Genomic DNA, 15878 nt, shown 5'->3' on the forward strand with positions numbered 1-15878 from the left:
CTGCCAGGGGACGGGGTGAGAAAAAGCATCGAGAATGAGAAATGGGTTAAAACACACACACACACAAAGCTTTTTAAGGATGAATACAGGCGGATTCCACACATCCAGTCCTATACCCCTCACACTGATATGTCCCACCATGGAGATGTAGAACCTGGGGTGAAGTCACCCACGAAGTGTGAAGCACCCAAGATTTTAGGCTGAGAAATCCTTCCTTCCCCATCCCCTTTTTCTCTTCCTCCTCCCAGCCCCCCCCCCCCGCCCCTTCCCCCCCTTTCTGTACTTTGCCATCTGTATATCTGCTGTTCCCCAGAACAGAAAAGATAATAAAAAACAAACCCTGCACTCCTTTTGCCTGCATGGCTGTTATTCAGGTGCCAGGATCTTTCAGCATTTCATACAGGGATGAAACCGTAACATCTTTATTTTGGCACCCTGTCCTTTTAAAGTATATTGATTAAATTTGCTATACTTTGTGTTTTGTGCTCTGAAAAACTCAAGTCTTTTAAGTAACTGCAAATGTCACCTTCCCTGCCAGTGTTTGGACAATGGATCTTTTCTTCCTGCTGTCTTCACCAATGATGCACTAAACAAATCTCTGCACATAGCTCTCAATTCATATTAATCTATTTTTCTCATTAAACAGGAAATCTTCCATTTTATCCATAAATTGCCATCTTACCTTTCCTAATTTTCTTTTCTAAATCTGTCATCACTTCTGCTTTTCACTGATCACCATGCAGAGCTGGTCTCATTACCCCAGATATCTCTGCATTGGTTTTAGTTCCCATTTCTTCCCCCAGTACAAGCAGCAGATGTGCAATCCCCACCTGAGACAGTTTTTGGGGACCAATAGCAATGTGGGGGTGCAGAGAGTGGCTTGCTCAGGGGGAGGGTGTGCACACCCCTGTGGGGCCACCAAGGACAAAATTAGTCTCCTCACACCCTGTTTTTGGAAAGGCAGATTGACCTCGATTTGCAAGCCCACAGCATAGGGGTTATTTACAACAACACTGCTTTACTGATGTTCTTTTTTATTATATAAATATATTTATTTATTTATTCACGTTGCCACCTCTTGGACTAGATTTTGCTTTTAACTGGGGTGCGGCAATGGTTTTGTGTCTGCCTGAGCAAGCGTGACTCCCAGGCAGCCGGGGACACAGCACCCTCTGCCTTGTTTTGGGAGAAAAGCCACTGGTAGAGACTTGAGAGAGTCTGATTTCAGCAGCAGGAGCAAAACCGCATCTTTACAATGCAAGACCACATGCCTGATGGACAGATGTTAAAATTAAAGCCCTGTGAGCTGCAGCCCTTCCCTCCTCTGAAAACCTGCCCCAAGGAACATCCATCCTTTTGCACTTTATCCCTTTGTTTCCTGAAAACTTTCTCACTGGTTTTAAGCTTATAAAAGGGAAATGAGAGACAACAAAAAGGGAAATGGGAGACAAATGGGAGTTTGCATTAGTTTGCATGAGGCTGGCTTAAGAAAAAAATATTGCTGATGTCACTGTGGGAGAGAAAGTTACTTCTATCCCACAAATTCCTTACCCTAAAATGTGTCTATACCCATTTATCTGTTCCAGGGGAATGTTGTTGAGATTAATTCACGTGTATTGGTGAAATGCTTCAAAGATACGCTGGGTTTTCATTACTAGGCTCAGGTGGCCTTTTCATGGCGTAGCCTTATTTCATTCCAAAATACGAAATTTTTGTATTCCATCCCAGTGCCCTTAGGTTTGTAACCATGGTACCCAAACTTTGCCTTCCAACACAATTTGTGTATCTAAAATTGCACCAAGATGCTCCCAGCCCTTTTTGGAAGTGGGGAATGAGTTATTTCAAGCCCTCAGGTCCCTGTTTTGTGCTGCGTCTCATGACGCTTTGCAGTTAAGAGCTGTTAAAACTTTGGGGCCGAGTTCTGCTGTGCTCTAACTGCCCAGAGCTGCCTCTGACTCCAGTGAGGATTTTGTACAAGAGAAAACGGCATAATTGAGCCCTTAATCAGCATTTCTTTTACTGCTGAGGATTGAATGCCTCTTATAAAGAGGCTCCATATACAATTGAAGCTATACTTATGGCTAAATGGTCTAGAAATTATGAATATAGATGAAATACTTGATGTACAATTTTTGTTACTGCACATGGAAAATATGTGATATTTAGGGCAACACTTTCATCCTTTTCATCTTTTCTGGCACCAATTCTACCTGTTCATCACCACAATTAAAATGCCGTGGCAGGAATTATCTGAGCATGTGGCTTGAGGAAGCTGGAGGTCTGAGAGCTAATGGCTGGTTGGTTAGGTCTGGGCTTTTTGGGGTGGCTTAAGGTGCAGAAAGATAGAGGGAAGGGTCATGGCAAAGGAGATGGAAGGGAAAAAGAGGAGGTGGCAACAAGAAGCAGCAAAGCTGGAAGATGTCCTTATATATATATTTTTTTTGAGGGGGGGGAATTTCTTTGAGAACTTGTGTCTTGATAACGAAGACTGATGGGGAAACACTAGCCATCAATTTGAGTTTGAGATGTTTGGGGTTGTCTGACAGGAAGCATGAAAACTGCAAAACAAGGTTGTTGTTTGTTTGTTTGTTTGTTTTGGGGGGGAGGGTATTTGGCCCTGCTGGCTCAATATGGTTAGGGTGTAACTGCAATGCTGTGCTGGGGATGGGGGTAGTGGTACCTTGGGGATGAAGCTGATCTCCCAGCCATCAAAGGGAAAGGAGAAGGGCTCCCACTGCACCTCCGCCGTTGTCTCTGTGATGGTCTTGAACTTCAGCCCCTGCGGTGTGGCCAAGTCTGGAAGGGATCAGGAGGTGGTGAGAGCCAGAGCATCCTCCCTGAGGCTATTTTGTTATCAGGACGATAGAAATGAGGCCCTCTTGGTCCATGTTAGCAGTCATTGTCCCTTTGTCTCCCCTCTGAAAGGGCTGGAGGGAGAGGAAGGGGATGCCCTCCCTTGCAGCATCCTGATGCATTGCAACTAATGACACCATGCAAATGAACTGAGCAATGGGGTTGCAAAAGGGGTATCTGGATAGCTTGTTCTCCCCTTCTCTATCTGTCTTGTTTCCAAGGATGTTTTCTGGAGGCTGCTGTCACAGTTTTCACAGTATTCCTGTTTCCTTCTTGTGTGTTATGGTCCCAGACAGCACTAGTTATCTTGTGATGGACAGCAACATCCCTTCTTGCTGCGCTATCACCTGTATGGTGGGGATTTGTCATGGGGACTCCATCCAGAATAGGGAGCAAAATCTGTGACTTTTACAATATATCACAAATATGTAAAGTATTTGGGGCTCTGGGGGCTTCAACTAAACAGTGGATGTTTCCTTGATTTTCAGCCATTTGGGTTTTCAAACTGAGACTTCCTGTGGAGAGTGGACACATCTCTGCCTCTCCTATATCCCCATACAGATATATATATGGATAAAAATACTCCCAATATATATTTTTGAAGGCTCAATTTTCTGCTGCTAGAAGGTTTTCATGGAAAATGTGAGTCAGCTTGAGCAAGCTGCACAACAACATGGCAAGGCAATGTGTTATGTTAGGAAAGCCATCCTAGAAGATGGCAATTATGAAATGGATTAACCCTGACAGGCTGCTGTGAAAGCTCCTCATTACACGGGCGAGCGCTGTCTTCTTCAGCCACCTGACAAGCATCACCCCTGGTTATCTGGGCACCGACTGACAAGTGCAGTCAGATACTTACTGGTTGTCACCTTGGCGGTAACAGGGATGCTCAAGACATCGCTGATGACCGCGTAGATGCTGACGTTGTAGGCGACGCCTGGCTCCAGCTCTGTGATGGTGATGGTGCTCCAGTCCCCAGGCACCCGCTGCTGGAGCTGGGTCACCCCCGGCCCCGCCGGCTGGTAGGAGATGACGTACTCGGTGGCTGCTCCAGGGCTGTCCCACGCCAGCTCGATGGAGCCGTCGGTAATCCCCGTCACGCGCAGGTTTTCGGGAGGAGCCACTGATGAGAAGGGTAGAGGGAAGGAGAGCATCAGGACACACATGGCTTATCCTCTGGCCATGGGTAAGGGAGGGTGGGCCTCTTGGCTGAATGTGGGTTTGGGCTCTTGGCCAGGGATCAGCTGTGAGTATGTAGTGTTACCTGCAACTGCAAGCCAAAGGGCCAGGAGAACCTGATTGCACTGCTGTTGTAACAGGAGCTTACCACCAACATTTGGACATGAGTCACTGACTTTTAACTCACCTCCCAAACTGCCATGCATAGAATCTTTGGGCACAGGGACAGGAGGGAGGCAGTCAAGCTGCTGCACCTGAGCAAGTCCTGCATGATGTGCTCTACCATGTATGGGTTCCTCCCAAGCTTTGTGGTGCTCCTATGGGGCTCTGGACACCTCGAAGCCCTTCCTCACACATTAGGATCTGTCACCCCACACACCTTACCTGCTGAGCAGTCCTGCCCTCCATAACCATCCTCGCAGACACAGATGCCATCCTGGCAGATGCCACGTCCACTGCAGGCGTTGGGACACCGCAACCACCCGCAGTCCTCTCCGGCATAGCCCTCCACGCACACACAGGTGCCGTTGGTGCAGTACCCCTTGCCCGAGCAGTCACGGGGGCAGCGGGGCTGGGAGCAGTCCTCCCCAGCGAAGCCCTCCTCGCAGACACACTCTCCATCCACGCAGAGCCCGCGGGCACCGCAGCCGGCGGGGCAGCGGAGCTGGGAGCAGTCCTCACCGCCGTAGTCGTTGTCGCAGACGCACTGGCCCTCCAGGCAGACGCCACGGCTGGAGCAGCCCCGGGGGCAGCGGGGCTCCGAGCAGTTGCTGCCAGCCCAGCCCTCGCTGCAGACGCAGCGGCACGACTCCAGGCTGAAGTTCCCATGGCCGCTGCACGGCAGGGTGTAATCCAGGCGCCCTGCAAAAGGACCCAGGGTGGGCGGTCAGAGCCCTGCCGCTGGGGCTCGGGGACGGGGTGCAAGCAGGGGGAGCATGGTACTCCCTACAGCTGCGCTCCCCTGGCTCAGGGGAGTTGGTGGCTTTAGGGCTGGAGAAGGCATGATTTGCAGGATGGGCGATGCTGGGGCTTGTGTTAGGCTTCAGGCATGTCTCCTCTGGAGCTCTGGCCTCCATGGGGTGCCATCAGCCCTATCAGGTGCAAGAGTTTCCTTTGCTTTCTTTTTAGCTCCCCAGACCTCTTAGTGGGGAAACAAAACAAAACAAAACAAAAACACAACAAACAAACAAACAAAATCCTTTCCTGTCCAAGTCCTCTGCACCTGCCACAACTTAACTGGCTCTGTTGTCTGTTGTCTCCTCTCCACCTGCTGTTTCACCGTACAGTTGAGAGGTCCTGGTCTCTTACAAGAGGCAGCTCTGTACCCAGAGACATCATGTCTGCCCCTACCCTGTTGACTCTGATTGGGATAGAGCTGTTGGCTTTGCACACGGGTTCAGATAGAGAATCACAGGATCATTTAGGTTGGAAAAGACCTCAGAGATCATCTGGTTCAACCTTTAACCCAGCACTGCCAAGTCTCCCAGCAAACCATGCCACCAAGCACTACATCTACATGTTTTTTGAAGACCTCCATGGATGGTGACTCAACCACTTCCATGAGCAGCCTGTTCCAAGACTTCACAACCCTTTCAATGACACAATTTTTCATAATATCCAATCTAGACTTCCCCTGGTGCAACTTGGGACAATTTCCTCTTGTCTTCAATGCGCATGGGGGTTGTGGGAAAGTAGGGAAGACATGGAGCCACCACTTGCAGTGTCCCCCTGTCACTCAGCAGACTTGCTCTGGGGAGGGGATGGGCACATGAGGATAAGGGATAAGTTGCTCTGACTTTGCCAGAGCTTCCCGCTATTCCCCCATGACATGGACATGATGCTCCAGCTTTGGGTTTACCATTCTGACTTATTTTTCTCCTGCTAATTTTCACTGCTTTTCTTTCTTTTTCTGTGTAAAACACAGAAGAAGAGAAACCCTTCCAGCCCTTAGGAAGCCTCTACACCATGCAGAGCACAAACCACTGGACTTTTTGTCCCCTCAGCTGAATTTCTCATCCTATCTATTACAGCTCTGCCTATGGCATAGGCATCAGATACTCCTGTAGAAGGGCTTAGTTGTATGCTGTGCCAGACAGACATATTTGGGTGGCTTTGCAGAATACTTCCCACATTGGGAATGGTGATCAGGTTCTCTTCAGAGCCCAGCCACCAGTGGAGTTATCAAAGAGAGAGAGTGCTCGTATGTTTGCTGGAAGACAGCAGCTTTCTGTGGGGAAGCACCTCAGGCTGCGGGGTTGGGATCCTGATCTCATTTGCAGTGCAGTGAATTGAAAGCGACTCAGGTAAAATGAATGAGATTACTCCAGTTTTACCTCGGTACACATCTGCGATCCGAGTGGAGGCTCCAACAAGTGATAAATGTTTAATGGGACGGGCTATGTATGTTGCAAACAACCCAAATTCGCCCATTAGTATTTTAAATGAATTCCTTTAAATCAGGTTTTTCTCGTTGTGCTTTCCACTTGGTTTTAACCCTTGCTGTGCACACATCTGTGGCCTGCATGGGTGTTTTCCATCCCCTTTCATCCAGTCACACTGTTGATGGGAGCCACATCAGGAGCGCCCCAGCAGGACTGAGCTGCACCAGGTGCCCTTCCAGACAGCACCTTTGATGAAGCTACCTGAGATGTAGGAAACCACTTGAGAGCTAGCACCTGCACTACTGAAAGGTAGCCTCTAGCCCAAATCTTTCATAACCCATCTCATTATTTCATTATCTCATATTACAGAGGGAACGAGCTGCATCTTTACCAAAGAAACCCTGATGGGTTTCTCAGAGAGCTTCAACAATTGCATGCATTGTTATTCAGATGAAGTATCCTGTTGATGGTTTTGTGCATTTGTTATAGGTTTTGTTTGAGTCTTTTAAGGCAATAGAAGTTGTTCTCTGTATTCATTTATTTATTTATTTATTTGCTTACATTTTCATAGGCACTGACTGTCCCTGCAGAGAAGATGAAGAAGCTTATTGCTGGCTCCTGCAGTGCTGCCTTCAGCCTGGGGACAGCCGAGGAGAACAGCAGATATTTCTCCCCTCCCTGCCCCATGAACAGTGGCAGATCTTTAACAGAATTGTGGGGAGAACACAGTTGGGGAACTCACCCTTCTAACCCCTCAGCAGATGTAATTTTATTTTTAATGAGATTTTGGCTCTGCCCGGCGGGTACCTTTTTGATCATGGGGTTTTCACAGCAAGTGAGCCTTGGGCACTTGAGTTACTGAATCCTCCCAGGGACTTTCCTGTCTTGGAGGCTCTAAGCTGGGCTTTTCCCTAAGAACACAGCCATTAGTGAACATAGGTTTTCCTCCATCACTACTTCGAGTGGCATCACCATCTCTGCATTTCTCCTGCCTTCGGCTCGAGCCCTGAGCCCCCAGCAAGAGCTAACAGGATCACATTACTACCTGTGGCTGCATTTTCTTGGCAGCAATTGGAGTTGCATTGGTCGCGGAGCATGGAGACCTCCCTCTCCAGCATCTCAATCCTGCTCAGCAGCTCCTGCAGGGACGGGAGGGAGGTGGAGCACTTGCAGGCCTGCTTGGGCAAGTTAATCCTGTGGGTGAAGGTGACCTGGCTCTCGCTGTCGGAGGTCTGCTCCGTGTACTCCGCCAGCCTGTCGTCTTCTGAACTCACCTCCTCGGCCGAAGGCTTGAGCATGGAGGAGCAGCAGCTGTCCAGGGGGATGTTGATGTTGTAGATGTGGTGGAAGACCATGGGCTGCTCTTTGATGGGTGGACTGCAGTTGGCAAGACCACCCTCCTCATCCACGGCTGGCCGCTCGGCTGGCTCTGTTGTCACCTCCAGCCGGCACTCGAAAGGCTTGAGGACGGTGCCCAGCAGTAGCAAGTTGAAGCTGAGGAGCACGTTCCTCAGCACTGGGTTTTCACTGTCAGTCCCCATTTTTCTGGGACAGGGAAAAGCCTTCTAAGCCAGCCTTGGTCAGCCAAGTGGAGGGAGGACCTGAGGACACAGAAGAAAAGGGAGCATTGTTGGCACAGGCCCTGCAGCTGTGTGCAGGGTAGAGAAGCAGAATTGTCCAGAGGGATGTGGGGCCAGCTCAACATGAGCACAGCCCTGTTGGCTTTGGTGAAGTCCAGACTGGGTCCAGGAGGAACCCACAGGTGGTGGGGAGCAGGTGGGCCTCCCCCTGCCCACCTTTGGGCATGCTGCCCCTGCCTTCTGGTGCTGATGGCCCAGACCTTTGTGCCACCCCAATAACCCCTGGTGCAGCCCTCAAATGGTGGCAGAGGCAGCTTCTTCTCCCTGTTATATTTTTAAAGGAAAATGGTTAATTTGGTACTAATGAAGCCTCACATGCTCATGTATCTGGCAGGAACACCCCTTATGGGTTCTGCATTCAGTGCAACACCAGTACTGAGCAGTATGAAGGGTTAAGGCACGGGTGAAGGTGCCGCATCCCTGCCTTAGGTCCTAACTCGGTGCCCCAGGAGCTGAGCCCAGGGTTGCTAAGCTTCCTCCAGTAGCTATAGGAACGGCAGCCTTGACGCTAAACACCGTTAAATTACACCACGCAAGCTTGAGCTCCTTTAGGTTTGTGCTCTGAGCAGACAAATCCCTCGTGTTGAAGTGGCTTCACCTCCTACCCGTGCTCTGGATTATGGGTTAAAATTGCTTTGATTTGAAACAAAACAACTTCTCATTTCCATACCAGCTGTGACCCCCCAGGTGCCAATCTTGGCTCAAAGGCCACCCTTATCTGCAGCCTGAAATCCCCAGTGCCATCCTGCTTGTGCTGGGGATGGATTCAGCCCCATTACTCTCGCTGGGACTATTGTGTGCTGACCACCAGGCACATAAATCCAGACAATGGGTTCCTCATGGTTTTGGTAAAAAGGTGCAAGGAGCTGAAGAGCTCCTCACTGCATCACCAGAAATTTTACCAAAGCTCTAAGAAGTCATGAACTTCAGGTATTATTCAGAGCCAAGATGTGGTCCTGTTGAGATGGGACCTGCCTTGAAGGGCCAAGGCATGTGCAGTGCCAAGAGATAGGAATTGCCCCATCCACTACAACATGCTCCTTCTGGGACTTTTGGTGGCAGGATGAGGTGGGATGACAACCTGGGGTTCTCCAGCAGGATGGGTGCAATAGCTCAGTGGTTGGGTTTCTGGGGATGGGAGAGGATAAAGGTGTGCTGCTTTGGTGTGATCTGACTTTGCTGCTGTCTGCAAGTGCCGTAATCTCGAGCAGTTTCCCTCTCTCACTGCCATTACCCCCTGCTCTGAAGCTCCTATCCAGCTCCCCAGGGAGCGGCTGTGCCTCTCCCTCTTCCCCTGTTGCTCAATGAAAATATTTCCTTACTGATTCCTCTCCTACAATACCAAGGTACTCCTGTAAATACAACTATTCAGACAACTCACAGCATTTATGGGGTTATTATCCCACATTACTGCAGCGTTCCTGCTGCACTTTTTCTTCTCACGAGCAGGCATGTGGGACACGTTTGGTAGGCTCTCTTTCTTTTTGTTTATGGTTTCTGGCAAAGCAAGAAAAATGGAAATAAAATGGAAACAACTCCAAGGTGGAGTGACCACCTCTTTCACCTTTGCTCCTCATGGTGACTTTGTCCATGCTCACAGGGGAGGGAAAGGAGGAGGACACCTGAGAAGACAACAAGGTGGGGTGGGTGTACCTTAAGCAGTGTTTTGGGGCTACTTACCCAAAGCTGGGGACAACTAAGCAACTCAACTCGTGAGACTAACCAGAAAGTTAAGCTTGAGTGCCTTCAACCTGATGGTGAAGGCACTGGGTCCATCCAGGGCTTTTCTCCTTCGACACCCCTGCAACACCCCGTGGATGAGCCTTGCTCAAGGGGGGCTGCTCTCAGAGCCCCCCAACACCTCCTCCCCAATCCTTACCACCTCCTGACCTCCCCCACAGCTTCTTGGTGGCCCTGGCTGACCTACGGGTGGCACAGGGACTAATTAGCACTGCCTGCGTTTGATTGACTTGCTGGCATGAGAGACTCACCGCGAGCTCCTTGGCCTCTCTCCCTGCTTTTTTTTTTTTTTTTTTTTTTTTTTTGTGTGTGTGTGTGTTTGTGTATGTTCCATAGGAAAGTAATTATGGCCACATGCCAGTGCGCAGAGCCAGGCTGGAGCTTCGAAGTGAGCCCTGTTGCAGGGCTGCAGAGCAACCTCAGTGGTGGGAACAAAATAAAGTCCTCCCAAACACCTCGCCGCCCAGGAGAACCCAGCCTGGCCGCTGGAAGTGCTTGCAGGTAGGATGGAGGAGAGTGTGTGCACGGCCATGAGGACTAGGTAAGGATGGTGAGCAGGTCACGTGGCTCACAGCTTCAATGTCATGGTTGGGCTTGGTCACCTTGGAGATTCTTTCCAACCTAGATGTGTCTGTGATTCCGTGACCCCAACCCACAGACAAAAAGACATCCATTTGCTCATAGAAACCACCAGGTTCATGGACCCGAACCCAATACTCGTCGTGCTGGGTGCCCGTGGGACACTGCTCAGCGCTCATTTCTGGGCAGCAAATGGTGGCATCACCTGGGTGGATGGATGGCTTCAGGTGGTGGTGCTGCAGGGGCAGTTGCATCCCCACAACATGATGCTAGGAGAGCTTTCTCTTTATTTTCTTTTATTATTATAAACAGAGTTGTGGGAACAATTTGGGGCTGCATGCACAGTTTGAAAGGTCAGGACTTGTCTATCCAGGAAGAGAAGTCGCATTAATGACAGGTTTGCAGGTGAATTTTGGCCAGCCCAGGCAGGAGTTTAAATTAAGGTTCAAATTCAAGTTTGGCAGGTGTCGAACGCTCAGCTCCAAAATGCTTCAGCTTAGGGGATCTGAGAAAAAATCAATCTGATACCATTTATGTGCACGGGGCTCAATAAAATGAAACAATCTAAAACTGAGAAAAACATTTGAGCACTTTTGCCCAAAATGTAACAGAGCCCAGTGCTCTCTTTCCCTCCCAAACAGCCTCTCCGCACACAGGATTTGCATCTTAGGGGCCACTGAAGGAAGAAATAGAGAAAAAAAAAATCCTGCAGAGCGTCCTCCTTAAATATATATTGTAGGTTATTTTTACATGTTGCAGTCCTGAGCAGCATCTGTGGCCCCTTTTTTATTGCCTTGCAAGTGCAGTCACAGCAGGCACAACTCACACCATGGGACCGGCACAGGTATGGCACAGCTGCAAAATATGGAGGGGGGAACACAAGAGGGACGTGGTGAGCACTGTGCTGGGGACGATTTAAGATTTGGACAGCCCAAGAGCATCTCCAAGTGAAACCAGATTGAATGCCTTGCTTTGGGGCATCAGGTGCCCCAGCAGTCCTGGGGGGGCCGGGGCTGTGGATGGATGCGAGCTGGCTCTCGAGCTGTGCCGGGGATGCCCGGGGAGCGAGCACCTCCCCCTGCTGACTAATTGCATGGTTAAGCATGAAATACTCTGATGCTTTTAACAGCATTCCCCAACTATATGTGGAGGAAGAAATCTATAGTTCCCCGAGCTGCCTGTAAATTCAGCAGGCTTAATAATTCATGTGTGCCTTTGTGATCACAGCCTACATTATATCTTTCTTTCATTACATACTCTTTTATTGAATTTTCACGGCATATATCAATAGCCTCTATAAGCTCCCACGGGAAAGGATGAGCGCAAAGTTTTAGGGCAAACTCATTTCATTAACACATCAGCAGCTGAGGCCTGAATCTGGCCCACAGCACCCAGCTGTACGAGACACCTTGCTGCAGAGTTTTGTAGACTCTTTTTACCCAGGAACACACAAATTCATGGTTTTGGACGGGGCTAGAATTTTTTGGATTTCCTACCCTTCAGTGACACAGCCACGAGCTGTGTTTCTGACCCCTGAAATGAAGCTCTGCTGGCCCTGGAGCAGCTCTGGTGATGCTCTGAAGCCATAAAGCTGGAATTAACCATAATTGCAGAGCATTGCAGGGCACAAACACCCTCTAAATCCTCTTCAATTACGTGATAGTACTTAATCACATGGCAACTGGAATTTAAGCACAGAAATAAATACAATGTTATTTTTGTCTTTGGCAGGGACATTGGTAATGAATTTTGGAGGGTGATGGAGGACCTGCTGGCACGGCATGGTGGGGGCTGCGTGGTGGGGCTGCCATCGCTTTGCATCCCACAGAGATTTATCGTGAACTGCTGAGAAATCTGACAAAACGGTTGGGCTTTTAGCTCTTCCTGTATCCTTGTCTGGCTCAGCTTTTTCTCTGCTACTCTGTTTTTTGCCTATCCTAAATGGACTTCAGGTGCAAATGACCATGTGATTGCTTTCTACTTACGGCTACATTTAGCACCTGTATGGCAGGAGCTCAGTGTGGGGATCTGGTGCAGCACCACACGAGTGTGCAGAGTTGCCCTCCTTCCCTTTCTCTCCCCTGCTCCCCTTGCCATCATCCCTCCCTCTTCCCATCCTTGCACAGGCAGAGACTCATGGACAGACGGTGGCAGGGCCACGTGGCCATCCTCCAGCACGGAGGGAACCCAGTGCAAGAGAGAGCCTGGATCCCCAGTGGATTCATCTCACATGAATTACACTGGCTTCAGGTCCCTCTTGGCCATGTGCATGAGGTGTTTTTTTTTTTTCCCCCATTTGCTCTCAGCACACAGCAGCAAAGCCTCGTGCTCATGTACTGGGTGCTTGCTGTCATGTTTCATTAGTGAGCGAGCCGTCCTGGCCCTCCTCGCAGCCTTGCACTTAGCCGCGGTGGATGCAAATTCCCTTACTTAGGGAGCCCCCATCCTGGCTCCACCAAAGTGCTGCCAGCTATCACCCCCCTGCACGGATATTATGCAAATTAAAGATGCACGGAAGGGGCTGGGAAGCTAGATGCATTGGCCAGGGGGCCATGCAAAGGGCAGGAGGCGAGCACTGCTGGAAGGCAGAGTTGCGTCGGATTTCATCTGTGGCACCAGGGCACCTGGCCCCAAAACGGGATTTGGAAGTGCTGCCACAGGACTGCATGGCAAAGAAATGCCCGTCGGGCATGTCTTTGCATTCATTTTCCCCTGGGTGTGTATTTTTACACTGTGGAGAAGGAGCAGACCTGATGCGCCCCTCAGGTCGTGCGTGCTCTGGCATACCTCAGATTGTTTATACCTAGACTGGAAAATTCTCATTTTTCTCCCTTTTTAACATATCACTCAAGCTAAGCCATGGACTGCGGCTGATTCACATGCAACCTGGCAGGTGGCAGCAGGGATCACACTGTTTGAACCCTCCAATATTTGATATTTCCTACCAATTGCAGTTTCTGCAGAGTTTCCCCCAGTTATTCAGCAAAGCAGCAGACACTTGTGCCAGACTTTGCTCCCCTGGACGGAGCACACAGCCTCCCCCCACACAAGTAACACCGGCTGTGCATCGAGCAGCGTACTGCTCGTGCACCAACCACCTCCCATACCTTAACCTCAGCATTTTGGGAGAGCAGCAGAGATGCTCACCCCCAGCCCCATAGCAGGGCTCAAGATGATTTCTACCATCAAAAAGACAACCAGAGCAAGGAAATGAATCGTAGACCTGCTGCAGAGACTTCATTTGATAAATAATGTATATAGAGTTTGCAGTAATAACCACTATTTTTTTTTTTCCTGAGCCAGCCAGCTGGGCTGTGTTTGACACATCCTCGCTGTACTGTCAGATAGGTTAATCTGTTTTACTTATTTTATTATTTTTTTTTCCATGCCAGGTGAGCCTTGTGTGTGCGTATGGAGAGGAGGTGGCAGCCCTGGGTATGCACAGGGCTGCCTGCAGGTACTGGCTGCCCCAAACCCAGGGCTGCTGCTCCCTTCATCAGCCTTGAGCACACACCCATCTCCCGCTGCTTCCCCACAAGCACAGGGCACAGCTCGCCAGCTCCATTGTCTCTGGTTTAGTCCTGCCACCAAATTCTTGAGGTAGAGTGGGAAACCCCCAGTCTGTCCCCATTTTACGTCCCTGTGTAGGACCTGGTAGCAGCGTCTGTGCCTTTTATTGCAGGGAAAATAAAGGTGATTGGGAAGCCTCAGTGCACCAGCATGGACTTGCACAGAAGACCTGAGTCAGGCTGAGTTTTTATTGCCCTATAATAGGCAAGTACCTCATTAAGGAGTGGATATAAATGTGTAATATAATTTTGCTGAGCTTGGAGCCGGTGCAGGGCATGAGAGCTTGGAAGCAAGCCTGCTGGTCTGTCAGGCTTTCTAAGCTCCAGCTTGGTTTTGCTCACTTAAATTATCCCACTAGCATCATGAGTGTTGGGGTTGGACAGTTTACAAGCAAGCACTTAAAATCAATTTTTTTTTTTTCCTTTTTTTTTTTTTTCTTCTGAAGAATTGCATGCTGAAGGAGACCCCTTCAATGCTGTGGCAGTGATGTGACACAACCCCTGTCACCAGCAGAAAAGTTCATTGTGCTCTGCTCCCTCCTCCCTCCATCCCCAGTGCCAACCCATGCACATACACAGTTGCCCTTTGCTGATCAGGGAAGGCTGATTCAGCACTTCTTATTTCTCTGAGTTGGTGAATTTTATAATTTCTAAGCCCAGATTAGCCACAGTCATCTGGAGCACTCTTTCTTGCCTGCCTTTGCTGCCCTTTCCCTTTTGATCCAAAGGGTAGATAAATAATGATAAATAACACACTGTGGTCTTCCTGTAGGGCTTGCTGAACTGAGAAACGAGATCACTTGGACGGCAATTGCAGCACCGTAGGAAGGGGGGAAATAGCCAAAAATATTTGCAGAGTTGGAGTGCAGCAGTGCGAAAGCCAGGGATTATTGGTTGTGAGGTGCTTCTGCATAAACCTGCGAGCAAACACCTCCTGGTGCCAGCCGGGAGCAGGACACAGCCACTAACTGAGATGGACAGGGGCTGCCACTCCCACACCCTAAATACAGCAAACAGAAAGATAGTGACTTCTTCACCACGGGGGCACTGGCACTGGGTCTGTCCGTCTGTCCTGTGCCTGGGTGCTGGGGCAGACCCACTACAGTTCCCACCATAAGAAGATGCAAGTTCATGTTGAGTTGATTTAAAATGATTTATTTATTTATTTTACCCAAAATACTTTAGTGAAAAGTGCTGACGGCAACAGGATCCGTTCCTCCAGCATTTATCTAGTGGCTCAGCCTGTGCCTGCACACCTCTGGCTGTTGGTGTCAGGTTTGTAATTATGTTCTTGTTAGCACATTTTATTTTTTTCTGGGGGGTGGGTAGGTGATGGAAACATGCCTACATTTCATGTCAGCCTTTCTTGGCATGTCAGAAAGCGTTTTCTATTTGCCATGACAGCAGGAGCTTAAATCAAAGCTTAAATATCCATAAAAACCTATTGGTTGCTGAATTGCCTGGTCCTGCGGCTGGCAGCCAGCTGATCCTGCAAAATCCACAGAAAAATGGGACCTGGGACAAGGTAAGGACCTGAGGGAGCAAATCTGCTCCCTCTGCTCCAGCTCCCATTCCCTCCAACACAGAGCTGACTTTCCAACCTCCTGGTCCTTGGGATGGAGAGGAGTGAGGAGATGGCCCTGTGCTCCATGGGAGTCTGGGGAAGGGCTGGGGCTGAAAATATATTTTTATTTTATTTTATTTTTAGACAACCCCTTGGTGGTGCAACATCAGAGCTCCTCCTTGCCCAAACACTGGCTCAGCCTGGGCTGACTTCCAGGTGAAACAGCTCATGGATCCAAGGCTGCGCTGTCCTGGTGATTCACTCTGCCACAGGGAGGGCATCTCAGAGCCAGCAAATTTTTGTTCCCCCCCAATTTAATACCAGCTCCAGCATGCAAAGAGGTGCCTGGCAGGGTCCACGAGCCCTGGCTAAA

At 49.5% G+C, this 15878-nt stretch overlaps 1 protein-coding gene across 1 annotated transcript in view; it reads right to left on the reverse strand.

Moving 5' to 3' along the window:
- TNR (tenascin R) overlaps positions 1-15878 on the reverse strand; it is a 58617-nt gene that overhangs the window by 23617 nt on the left and 19122 nt on the right. Inside the window, exons 2-5 of the mRNA XM_032191906.1 lie at positions 7459-8014; positions 4417-4893; positions 3713-3976; positions 2681-2796 (exon numbers count right to left, since the gene is read on the reverse strand). Of these exons, the coding sequence (XP_032047797.1) occupies positions 2681-2796; positions 3713-3976; positions 4417-4893; positions 7459-7954 (1353 nt within the window). The 5' untranslated portion in view covers positions 7955-8014. The remainder of the gene's footprint in view (positions 1-2680; positions 2797-3712; positions 3977-4416; positions 4894-7458; positions 8015-15878) is intronic.

This window comes from Aythya fuligula, chromosome 8 (genome assembly GCF_009819795.1).
Source record: "Aythya fuligula isolate bAytFul2 chromosome 8, bAytFul2.pri, whole genome shotgun sequence".
Taxonomy (NCBI): domain Eukaryota; kingdom Metazoa; phylum Chordata; class Aves; order Anseriformes; family Anatidae; genus Aythya; species Aythya fuligula.